We start from the raw sequence: 13,553 nt of genomic DNA, 5'->3' as shown, positions 1-13,553 counted from the left end.
AATTAACCATAGTGGGTCGGTTTATTTCTCGGCTCTCTGTTCTGTTCAGTTGATCTGTCTGTTTCTGTGCCAGTACCATGCTGTTTTGTTGTTTATTTCTATACTTCTTATTATTGCAGTTATACTTAGAAAATCTAATACTAACAAAACTTTGTATGTTCAGTCATTCAAACATTTTTTAAAACTGTTTTAAATATTAAACATTTCAAGTGAACCCCTTGTTAATACTGAATTATAGTTCTCAGGGCTAAGTCACTTCGTATCTGAATCTGCAACCCCGTAGGCTGTAGCCTGCCAGGATCCTCTATCCACAGGATCTCTATCCACAGAGATTCTCCAAGCAAAAATACTGGAGTGGGTTGTCATTTCCTATTCCAGGGGATATTCCCAACCCAGGGATCGATCCCGCATCTCTGTGTCTCCTGTGTTGGCAGGCTGGTTGTTTACCACTAGTGCCACCTGGAAAGCCCATGAATTATAGTTCAGTGAGCATCTATTCATTTTTTCCTACTCTGCTGTTTGCTAGGGCATTTTTAATCTCATAGTCAGTGTACCCAGAGTTGACAGTTATGGATGGTGTCTTGCTCTCTGTTAGCATATCCAAAACTCTCCAGCAAAACTTTCAGTAAAAACTCTTCCATGAGACCCAAGCCATTCAAAGGTACCAACTCCTGACCTTTCAAGTCATTTTCCCCTGAAGATGACTTTGATATCTAGTTCACTGCTGCTGCTGCTGCTAAGTCACGTCAGTCGTGTCTGACTCTGTGTGACCCCATAGGCGGCACCCAACAGGCTCCTCTGTCCCTGGGATTCTCCAGGCAAGAATACTGGAGTGGGTTGCCATTTCCTTCTCCAATGCATGAAAGTGAAAAGTGAAAGTGAAGTCTCTCAGTCGTGTCCGACTCTTAGCAACCTCATGGACTGCAGCCTACCAGGCTCCTCTGTCCAAGGGATTCTCCAGGCAAGAGTACTGGAGTGGGGTGCCATTGCCTTCTCCAACTGTCTTCCTTTATTGGAAAAGTCTTTGCTTTGGTGATTCAGCATTCACGTGAGTGAACGATCCAAAGCCCTGATCTCTCTCAATCCTTTCTCACCTCTAGTGATTTTCTGTACTATTTCTGCCTCAAGTACCCATTCCCTTTGTCATACTTTGGACTGGGTTAACATCAATAACTTCCTTAATTCTAAAATTAGTAATTTAATTTACATTCTTCTTTCTGATTGCAATATGCTTTTTGCACCAGATGTTTTACATCAGTGGAATAAAATACAGTCTAAAAACAGACTCATATTTGAATGCTTGATTTTTGGCAAAGATGGTACTGCATAGCAGGGAAAAAGTACTTGTCTTTTTATTAAATGGTACTGAGTCAATTGAATGATTTTATGGAATTAGTAAAATGACTCTTAGCTCACACCATACACAAAAATCAATTCCAAGTGAACTGTATATATGAATATGGAAAGTGAAAAAGAAATGCTTCTAGAAGATAATACAGGGAATGGGCTTGTGACTTTGGGATGGGAAGAGATTTTTTTACATAGACATAAAAAGCACTAACCATTAAGGATAAGACTGAAACTTTTTCATCCAAAACACCATTAAAATACTGAAAAGGCAAACTATAGAGTGAAAGAAGATATTTATAATGCATAATACCAACAAAGAGCTCATATCCAAAATATATAAAGAACTCCTACGATCAATAAGAAAAAGACATCATAGTTATATGAGTCATGTTTGAACCAACAAAACAAAACCAGTAAGATATATTGTTTATTATAACAGATTGGCTTACATAAATATGGGGAACAGGAAATCTAAGCAAGTACGAAATTTTTAAGGCAGGCCAGGAAGAAGGGCAGAAACTCACAGTAATATATGAAATTTGCCATTCACAGGCAGAATTTTGTATTCTCTCAAAAAAGACTTACCTTTGAGGCCTTTGACTTAATTGACTCAAGTTCACATGGGTTATCTAGGATAATCTCCATTACTTAAAGCAAACTGATAATAGACTTTAATAATATCTACAAAATACCTTCACAGCAATACATTAGTGCCTAATTGAACAACTGGGGACTGTAGACAGGTGACATATCAAAAAAACCATCACACCAATTTATTTTAAAGGCAGTATATTTGAATTAGCTTTTCATAAAGGAGGCTTATCAAATGGTCAGTTAACATATGTAAAACTTCAGCCTCAGTCCTCAGAAGAATTCACATTAAAATAATTAGATAAAATTACATCTGAAGGGCTAAAATTTTTTAACTACAATGCTGTTAAGAAGGATGTGTGATGCCTGGAAGGTCACATCTACTAAATTTGAATATATGCATATCCTATGACTCAGCAATTCCAGACCAGCAGATGTGTGTGTGTGTGTGTGTGTGTGTGTGTGTGTGTGTGTGAATTTCATTCATGTGTAAAACAGAAGATATGTACCAGAACTTTCATAGCAGTTTTATAGCCATAATCTAGAATGATCTCAAATGTTCTTCAGTGCTATAACATGTAAAGTAAAAGTTATTCAGTGAGTGTAATACCATAATAAAAAATGAATCAGCCACTGCTAAGAAACAGTAGCATGACTAAATCTCACACCAGGATATCGTGCAAAAGAAGCCAGTCATAAAAATGCATATTATATTCCATTTCTATCAGGTTGAAGAATAGGTAAAACCATGGATGGGGTTATATGGAAACAGGTAAGAAGGAAAGCTTTTTCAGTGGTGGTAATGTTCTATTTCTTGACTTGGGTGTCTGTGCCATTTGGGTATGTCTACCTGAATACTTAAAATTTGCACATGTTTCTATAGGCAGCTGTACTTCAGTTTTTTAAAAATCCAAATGATGTTGACATACTAAATACTTTGAAATCTGATTTCAAAAAGAATGCTTTGTTTTCTTCTCCAGGGAGTGTTAAAAATACCTTCAAGGAATCAAAATTTTGATTAGAAAAGATCAAAGATACAATTGAGCTTAGCTTCCATATTTTATGGATGAGGAAACTGATACACATAATGAGATTATATAGCCAAAGAAGACACAGGCAGTTCAAAGCAGAGCCAGAATGTTGTATTGCAGCTGAATTTATTCTTACCTTAGAATAAATCTAGTTTTCATGAGATCAGAAATGTAATTAGAGATACTGAAGCAAATTATTCTAGATATAAATTAGGTAGCATTTACTATGTGCCAGTCACTACTGTAACCACTTTACGTGTGGAAACAAGTTTAATTCTCTCAATAACTGTGAGTAACTAATAATACTCCCATCTTATAAACGAGGAGAATGAAGCAGTGAGAGAGCTAATAACGTGTGTAAGTCACATGACTAGGACTAATGGCAGAGCCAGGGTTAAAATTCAGCCTTCTGTCTCTATTATCTCTGCTCTTAATTACTTAGCTATTATGCTTGTAATTAAAAAACAAAAACAACAAAAATACCTCTCTGTGTAAGAAGATGGAGATAATCTTATCATGGCAATTATTTTGAAATACATGTTACCTACTAATCACATTGTATACCTTAAACTTAAATATGTTACATTGTCAATATTTCACTAAAGCTGAAGAGTATAAATTAATTTTTAAAACTCTGAATAACCACAAATTTTTCAGTGATACACATTTTTAAAATAGTACATTCATCTAACACAGTTTGTCAAAAGTACAGAGTAACAAAAAAGTCATTAATCAAATGAATAATGGCATGAAGATTTAAAATCATCTTTACCAGTTGAAGTGATAAACCAAAACTAAAAAACTATGATTTAGTAGAGATAACTATAGTCATGTATATGCATTCAATACAATTTTAAAAATTTTTTTACTGGAGTATAGTTGATTTACACTGTTGTTTTAGTTTCAGGTATACAGCAAAATGAATCTGTTATACATATATTCACTTTAAAAAAAATTATTTTCCCACATAGGCCATTACAAAGTATTGAGCAGAGTTCTCTGTGCTATACAATAGGTCCTTTTCAGTTATCTATTTTATATATAGTTGTGTGTATTTATCAATCCCAATCTCCCAATTTATCCCTCCCTCTCTACATTCAATATACTTTTTTAAGTCTCTCAATTGTGAAATGTATCTTACATACAAAATAATGTACATAATATACAAGAACAAGTTAAAGACTAATAATAAAAGAACCAATGCCCAGTTTCAAAACTAGAAAATCACTGGTAGTGTTGAAATCTCACATACCTCGCCTTAGTTACATCCCTTTTCTCTCTTACAAAATGACACTATATAGAACTGTGTAAATGATTCCATGCTTTTCGGTATAATTTTACCATATATAAATATATCTCAAACAATATATTATTTAGTTTTGCTTTAGTTTTGTAACTCATATGAATAGAACCATTTCATCTATATACCTCTATGATTTGCTTTTTTTCAATTTGTGTTTTGGATTCATTATTATTGATTAGTTTAGCTACACTTCATTTGTGCTTGTTTTGTATTGCATTTCATTAAAATTGCTGTATTACAGTCTATGGAAATTTTTCATTTTCCTACTCCTGGCCGTTTGGGTTCTTTCAGTTTCTCGCCTTTATGAATAGTGCTTCTAGGAACAGTTTTGTACATATCCTGATACACATGTTGCTGGGTATGTGTATTTCAGCCAGGTTAAGTATACTGCTACAGGTAATGCCAAATTATTTTCCAAAGCAATAAATGAGAGTGCCTTTACTACATGCTCACTAAACCTCCAGTAGTCAAACTTTTTAATATTTTCAAAGGTATGGATGAGAAATGGTGTCTAATTATAACAGTTTGCATTGTCCTAGTTACTAATGAATTGAGCATTTTTCATATGTTTATGCACAATTTGCATTTCCTTTTTTGTGAAATGTCTGCTCTTGGGTACTGAGTTTTTCTTCCTTATTGATAAAAGTGCCTTATATGAATATATTCTAGGATTCAACATCAGTTATATGTATTGCATATATTTTCTGCCACTTTGTGATTTGTGTGGTCTTTTTTTGTGTGTGTATGTGTTTTGCTTCTATCTATTTAGTTTGGCTTTTTTTTTTTTTTACAGAAGCAAGATATCTATCTTGACAATTTTTCTTTAAGAAAAGAAAAAAATCAAGACAAAACTAAACAAACAAAAAAGAAAACTTTACTATATCTGTTAGAAACTTAATAAAATTTTAGGCAATAATAACCAGATCTTTGGAAGTACTTCGATAGTCTACATTATTTTAAGCTATATATTTTAAGAGCTGTATATAAACAAACTAGAGTGAGCCAGAACTCTGGAAGGAGGGGTTGTTTCTGAAGACCAATTAAAGGAGCTCAAGCCAGAGAGATATGTACAAGCTCTGTACAAATGTTTGAAGGTTTATATTGTAAAAAAAGGAGGAAACAGAACTAAGTGAAGGGGTAAAATGTGCAAAGATGTTTTCAGCTCAGCATAAGGAAGAATTTAGCTAATACCACCAACAATTGAGGAAGGTACCCCATGGGGAAGTGGCTCCTCATCACTTAAGCATTCAAGCACAGGTTGATTGTCCACCTCTGAGTACTTTAGATTTACGAGTAAGAGGTTGAACTAATTAACATCTAAGATCTCTTCCAAACTTATAATTTCATGAGTGTCTCCAGAATTTCCCCTTGTTTTAATTAACAACATTATAAATTTTAAAATATGTAATACTTTCCTAAAGATTAGTAGCTTTATTTTGAGTTTTGGCAGTAATTCTATCATATTTAGAATTTTCATATGAGACAAGAAATTTGGCTAGAGATGCCAGTACAAACTATGTTACTTTTGCAAAAGTACCTATATTCTCAGCTACAATATTAATTAGTAAATATAATAGTATTTAAGGTCATGTATGTGAATGGAACAAAACATGAACAGTTTTAAGCATAAATTTTCATCTGTTCTTTGGATCAATCTATAATCCACAAAACTGAATATCTACACAAAGAACAATCAAAGGCAAATAATTACGGTACAGATCAAGAAAGTACAAAAGTATTGGTAGATCTTGCCTCCAGAAGATTTATTAACAGGCTGAAGGAAGAGAAAAATTATTGATACAGCAGTCATGTAACCAAGTTAATTTTCATTTAAGATATTTTTCAGTTCAGTTCAGTTCAGTTGCTCAGTCATGCCCTACTCTTTGCGACCACATGAATCACAGCACCCCAGGCCTCCCTGTCCATCACCAACTCCCGGAGTTCACCCAAACTCATGTCCATCGAGTCAGTGATGCCATCCAGCCATCTCATCCTCTGTCATCCCCTCCTCCTCCTACCCACAATCCCTCCCAGTATCAGAGTCTTTTCCAATGAGTCAACTCTTCACATGAGGTGGCCAAAGAATTGGAGTTTCAGCTTTAATATCAGTCCTTCCAAAGAACACCCAGGACTGACCTCCTTTAGAATGGACTGGTTGGATCTCCTTGCAGTCCAAGGGACTCTCAAGAGTCTTCTCCAACACCACAGTTCAAAAGCATCAATTCATCGGTGCTCAGCCTTCTTCACAGTCCAACTTTCACATCCATACATGACCACAGGAAAAACCATAGCCCTGACTTGACGGCCTTTGTTGACAAAGTAATGTCTCTGCTTTTCAATATGCTATCTAGGTTGCTCATAACTTTCCTTCCAAGGAGTGCCTTTTGATTTCATGGCTGCAGTCACCATCTGCAGTGATTTTGGAGCCCCCAAAAATAAAGTCTGACACTGTTTCCACTGTTTCCCCATCTATTTCCCATGAAGTGATGGGACCAGATGCCATGATCTCTGTTTTCTGAATGTTGAGCTTTAAGCCACTTCTTCACTCTCCACTTTCACTTTCACCAAGAGGCTTTTTAGTTCCTCTTCACTTTCTGCCATAAGGGTGGTGTCATCTGCATATCTGAGGTTATTGATATTTCCCGGCAATCTTGATTCCAGTTTGTGTTTCTTCCAGTCCAGCGTTTCTCAAGATGTAGTCAGCATATAAGTTAAATAAGCAGGGTGACAAAATACGGCCTTGATGTACTCCTTTTCCTATTTGGAACCAGTCTGTTGTTCCATGTGCAGTTCTAACTGTTGCTTCCTGACCTGCATATAGGTTTCTCAAGAGGCAGGTCAGGTGGTCTGGTATTCCCATCTCTTTCAGAATTTTCCACAGTTTATTGTGATCCACACAGTCAATGGCTTTGGCATAGTCCATAAAGCAGAAGTAGATGGTTTTCTGGAACTCTCTTGCTTTTTCCATGATCCAGCAGATGTTGGCAATTTGATCTCTGGTTCCTCTGCCTTTTCTAAAACCAGCTTGAACATCTGGAAGTTCACGTTTCACGTATTGCTGAAGCCTGGCTTGGAGGATTTTGAGCATTACTTTACTAGCGTGTGAGACGAGTGCAATTGTGATGTAGTTTGAGCATTCTTTGGCATTGCCTTTCTTTGGGATTGAAATGAAAACTGACCTTTTCCAGTCCTGTGGCCACTGCTGAGTTTTCCAAATTTGCTGGCATATTGAGTGTAGCACTTTCACAGCATCATCTTTCAGGATTTGAAATACCTCAACTGGAATTCCATCACCTCCACTAGCTTTGTTCATGATGCTTTCTAAGGCCCACTTGACTTCACATTCCAGGATGTCTGGCTCTAGGTGAGTGATCACACCATCGTGATTATGAAGATCTTTTTTGTACAGTTCTTCTGTGTATGTATTCTTGCCACCTCTTCTTAATATCTTCTGCTTCTGTTAGGTCCATACCATTTCTGTCCTTTATCAAGCCCATCTTTGCATGAAATGTTCCGTTGGTATCTCTAATTTTCTTGAAGAGATCTCTAGTCTTTCCCATTTTATTGTTTTCCTCTATTTCTTTGCATTGATCGCTGAGGAAGGCTTTCTTCTCTCTCTTTGCTATTCTTTGGAACTCTGCATTCAGATGCTTATATCTCTCCTTTTCTCCTTTGCTTTTCGCTTCTCTTCTTTTCACAGCTATTTGTAAGCCCTCCCCAGACAGCCATTTTGCTTTCTTGCATTTCTTTTTCTTGGGGATGGTCTTGATCCCTGTCTCCTGTGCAATGTCACGAACTTCTGTCCATAGTTCATCAGGCACTCTATCTATCAGATCTAGGCCCTTAAATCTATTTCTCACTTCCACTGTATTCCTAAATCATAAGGGATTTGATTTAGGTCATACCTGAATGGTCTATCAGTTTTCCCTACTTTCTTCAATTTAAGTCTGAATTTGGCAACAAGGAGTTCATGATCTGAGCCACAGTCAGCTCCTGGTCTTGTTTTTGCTGGCTCTATAGAGCTTCTCCATCTTTGGCTGCAAAGAATATAATCAATCTGATTTTGGTGTTGACCATCTGATGATGTCCATGTGTAGTCTTCTCTTGTGTTGTTGGAAGAGGGTGTTTTCTATGACCAGTGTGTTCTCTTGGCAAAACTCTTAGCCTTTGTCCTGCTTCATTCCATATTCCAAGGCCAAATTTGCCTGTTACCCCAGGTGTTTCTTGACTTCCTATTTTTGCATTCCAGTCCCCTATAATGAAAAGGACATCTTTTTTGGGTGTTAGTTCTAAAAGGTCTTGGAGGTCTTTATAGAACCATTCAACTTCTGCTTCTTCAGCTGAAGATATTTTTAGAGCTGTTCAAAAATAGGAAAATGGGGACTTTGCAAGATTTTGAAGACAATCCAAGCTTAATAAACAGTATTAAAACTTTATTGGTACCCAAATTATCTCACTATAAGCTATTAGCATGTAACATATCTAGCATTTAACATATTTACCATCCCCATATTAGAATAAATATAATACAGTGTATTTTAAACTATAGGTCATGACGCATTAGCAGGTTATAAATCAGTTAATGAGTAGTAACCAGAAATTTTTAATGAAATATAATTGTAGAATGTTCTAGAATAGAAACTACCCGAGGGCACTGTATATTGTAAGCATAAATATGGTTCACAAAGCTATATGTGCATCACAGGTTACAATGGAAGATATCTTTCTATGAGACACAGTCAAATCAAAATTACTAGCATAGAGAGTAAGAGCTAGATATCTAGATTTTAGAGATTGTTTGAGCTAAATCTCATCTTTGTCCTTTACTGGCTCTGTGACCTTCAGCAAGTTACTAACCCTTGCCTGTGCCTCAGTTTTTTTAATCTATAAAAATAGTGATGATAATAGTGCCTATAGTATAGAACAAGGCCTGGGCAACTATAAATGTTCAACACATTAGCTAAAATTATGTTAGTATTTCTTACTCTAAAAAGTCAGATGTTCAGTTACTAGCCAGCTTTCTTGAAATTTGAAAGCTTTTATGTCTTTGTTGTTATATAGATATAGATATTTACTTATAGTGTATGTATAGCAGCATGTATGTAATTATATATATATGTTATATAGAGAAAATATACAGATAATTAGCTATGGTAGCATAAATATCTGTGTTCTTTCAGTAACACAATTTCAGCTAAAAATACTTGTATATTTTTTCCTACCTAAACCTGTGTGACAGAAGCACACATATACACTCCCAAGATATTTGTGTGCTTATACACACTCATTGAATTTTCCACCTTTCAGTCCAAGAATCTTATTAACTATGTATCTTTGTTACTTTGTACTTTAGAACATAATGTTCCTTTTGATTCAAAGATCCTTACTACTCCTTTAAGACCAAACTTAAACATAACCTCTATGAAAGCTTTCTTGATTCTCATAAAGGCTCTGTGTTTTCACTTAATTCTGTTACAATTTCACATACAGTTTATTCACTTTACTGTAATAATCCATTTAAATTTACATCCATTCTTCTGGAATACTGCAAGAGTTTTTATTGTACCACCACTAACAAAAATGTTGAGCAAATATCACATACATATATACCATACACACATATTACTCTACTAATATATACATTAAGCACCTTAGCCAGAAATAGAAAAAATTTTTAACTGAGACAAGGATGAAATACAGACTTTTAAAATAATTGTTATATTTTTTATCTTATAAATCATACATTTTTAAATATTTATAAAAATAATTTTACATATTAACGTGCAAAATTCTCATATAGTATTAATAATTTTTTGAATGGTTAGTTTCAAATGTCTTATCAATTATGATGACTTCATTCTATATACCATCCTTAGATATCTCAAGGCGTAATACACAGAGTGAGGTTTATTGTTATTTTTTACAATTTTTAGATTTGTGATCCTTTGTTATAATATAACTATACTGTAATTGTTATTATGTGGCAAAGAGTTTGCAATGAGAATAAGATGTGTATCAGCTCTGTCTTTCTTATTCGCCTGTTCTTGCGCTATTAGTATTGTCTTTATGATTTTGCAAGACTATGTTTTTAATTAGTCATAGAAAAAATAATAAGTAAAGTAATAATAAAATATTACATATACAATAAAAGCCCTACAAAAGTCATTTTAGCCTCTTTTCCACTTTGTAAAGATTCATTCATATACTATGAAATATCCATAAATCCAGGGCACACATAAAATTCAGTGCATTGAAGGACACAAAAGAACACTAATGAAGATAACACTGCCAACCTCACACACTTAGAACCTGTGCACTTCCTCCAAGATAACTGTTTACTGTAAGCAATGTGCATACCTTGTATGCATACTATATGCATCTACCTTGCAAACTCACAAGGGTGCCAGTATCAATCATGTTTTACCACAGTAAATTTTAAATTTCTAATTTTTAGATAATAGAAAATGAAATTTTAACATATTCTTCCTGTGCAACAGTGATTTATTTTGCATATCCTCCTGGTGTTCTGCCACAACACTTTAGAGGTCACTGCTCTAAACTATAGACCCCTCAAAAGCAGAGATGTTGTTTAAATCTTTATGGTACCTGTGTCATGCATAGTACATGTAAGAGAAGTTCAATAAAAGCTTGCCAACTGAATGAATGAAACTTAGGGTTTTCTGTGATGTTTGAAGGTAACTTGGAAGTTTACAGTGGATATATACTGTCTACGCATGTAAATTTTGACTTTGTCGTGGTATTTGTTTAAGATTCTAGTGTCACAAGAAGAAAACGAAGTGTCAAAAATAAGCACAAAAGTCTTTTAGAGCAAAAAAGACAAAACCCTGGATCTGTAGGACAGAAGTACAGTGAGCAGATGAATGTAAGTACAGCATTAGTAGACATCTCTATTCAGTAGTGAAAAATTGCTTGGAAAACAGAATGTTCTTAAAGGTCTGTGCTCTGCCTGCAAACTGTTCCACAACATAAATGATGTAGCCAAAGCCATTGTGAAGCACTGGAACTCTCTATGCTAGGAGCTTATAGTACTATACGTAAATGCTATATTCTAGTCTGCCTAAATGATCAGTTACTAATGAATATTTTAAAGCAAGCTTAAGAAATCACATTATTTTATTTGTTATTATTTATAGTCAGCTCTGGGGAAAAGCTGAATTTATTCACAACAATATTAATATTTAGCTATACATTAAAAAAGGGAAAAAAAGAAAAGTAAACCAGAGCTGTGGAAAATAAAGCAATGTGCTTATCATAAAGACTAATATAGTTCCAGTGTGTTTAAATGTTCTCCTTGAACCTGAACTTCCTGGAAGACATGCCAAGAAGGAAAATAGAGTGTTGCATTGTTCTCAGGGGATATCGATAATTACTTTGTTTGTATCATTGAGGATCATACAGGACCTTGAAGTTCATAATAGATATATTCCTATTAACAGTCAGCAACAAATAAACAAGAAGTTTCCTGTGCTGTTTGAAATAGAGGCCTTCAGTAAAGGTCAGAAGCATAATAATGTGGATTTAAAAGTTAGTAGAGGTGATTCTGTGAGAGCTAAGTAAATGTGACCTAAATATAACATTTTCTAGAGGTCTAATTTGATCCAAAGCTTGTATTTAAAATATTTTTTAAAACCTAGGTGGATGAGTGAATAGCATTAAATACCACCTCTGATTTTTAATAGAATTGAAAATAGAATGTTTTATGAAAAATTAGTATTTCAAGTTAAAGGTAGAATGTCTTATTGTTTGAATATTGTAGGAACTATTAATTTTATATTGCTAGTTATTAGTATGGAGAACAATCAATCATGATTTAGCAAAACAAATCATTAGTTTTTTTATTTATGTAAATAATCCTGTCACATTACCAGTACATTTTTACTGTTTAATAACAAACATAGTACTTAATTATAAATATAACTTCCTGATTACAAATAGAATAATACCTAAGAAGTCCTTCCTTTTTAACTTCCATATCAAACATCTCAAAGTCTCTAAAGTGAACAAATTTTTTATCTTTATTTTTTCTTTATTTTTATCAATTTACATTAAATTTATAAGTAATATATAGTTATTATGACAAAAAAATGAACAAACTGAATTTTAAATGCCATTACTATTGTCCTCTCTAAATTCGTCTCTGTTTTCCTGTGTCTTTTTCTGTTCTTCTGTGTGTTGCTCCTTTGCATTCTCTCCTGCTGCCTTTAGAGACCGTTTCTGTTCTTCTCAGAAGTTCCACTTCCACTTTCACATACACGTCTTTCACTCCACTTACACATCTACAAAAGTCTCGTTAGCTTTAAAACAGGTCAGTGTTTCCTGACTCAAAACAAAGTTTTGAAGTTTAATTTTTTTCATCCCTATTGCTTTGTTTTGGTTTTTGGTTTGGGGTTGAGTTTGGTTTTGTTTTCACTCAAGAGGGTAAACAAGAATTCAGTTACTATAGCACTGGCTCTTATCACCTTGTTATTAGGAAATGTATTTTATCACACTGGATTTTTCCCAACCACTACTTCTGTGTGCAGAGAATCTAAAAGAGGTCAGTTCAGTTCAGTCACTCAGTCATGTCCAACTCTCTGTGACCCCATAAACCACAGCATGCCAGGCCTCCCTGTCCATCAGCAACTCCCGGAGTTTACTCAAACTCATGTCCATTGAGTCGGTGATGCCATCCAACCATCTCATCCACTGTTGTCCCCTTCTCCTCCTGCCCTCAATCTTTCCCAGCATCAGGGTCTTTTCAGATGAGTCAGCCCTTCACATCAGGTGGCCAAAATATTGGCGTTTCAGCTTTAGCATCAGTCGTTCCAATGAACACCCAGGACTGATCTCCTTTAGGATGGACTGGTTGGATCTCCCTGCAGTCCAAGGGACTCTCAAGCGTCTTCTCCAACACAATGAAACATTTTAAAAAGCACAATTGCCACTTTGTTTCATGGTCTCAGTCCAGGTTGTCTCAAATCTATAATGGAGATCAGGCAAGGCTATGAGAGCTATCGAAGCAGGGTTTTTGCAGAAACCTGCCTCAGTTACTCTTACAGTTAGACTGAACAAAGGCTAGGTATAGTAATAGCCAGGCAACTTTATCTAAGAATCATTTCTTAAAGTGGAACAGAACGAGAGTAAAGAATCAAAGCAGACCATATCCAGGGGAAGAGAGTTGGTATCACTCAAGAGTGTTGAATGGAAATGCTAGTTGCCAGAGCTCTGATATTTCTTATTTCCCAGTTCTGCACAGCATTGAGGCAGCTGTTTCTTTT

General features: G+C 35.0%; 1 protein-coding gene across 1 annotated transcript in view; it reads left to right on the top strand.

The window, feature by feature from the left end:
• Positions 1-13,553, top strand: part of CEP126 (centrosomal protein 126) — a 108,797-nt gene that overhangs the window by 82,106 nt on the left and 13,138 nt on the right. Inside the window, exon 7 of the mRNA XM_068988829.1 lies at positions 11,046-11,158. Coding sequence (XP_068844930.1) covers positions 11,046-11,158 — 113 coding nt within the window. The remainder of the gene's footprint in view (positions 1-11,045; positions 11,159-13,553) is intronic.

This window comes from Capricornis sumatraensis, chromosome 16 (assembly GCF_032405125.1).
Source record: "Capricornis sumatraensis isolate serow.1 chromosome 16, serow.2, whole genome shotgun sequence".
In the NCBI taxonomy this organism is placed as follows: Eukaryota; Metazoa; Chordata; class Mammalia; order Artiodactyla; family Bovidae; genus Capricornis; species Capricornis sumatraensis.
This window is presented reverse-complemented; position numbering and strand designations above follow the sequence as displayed.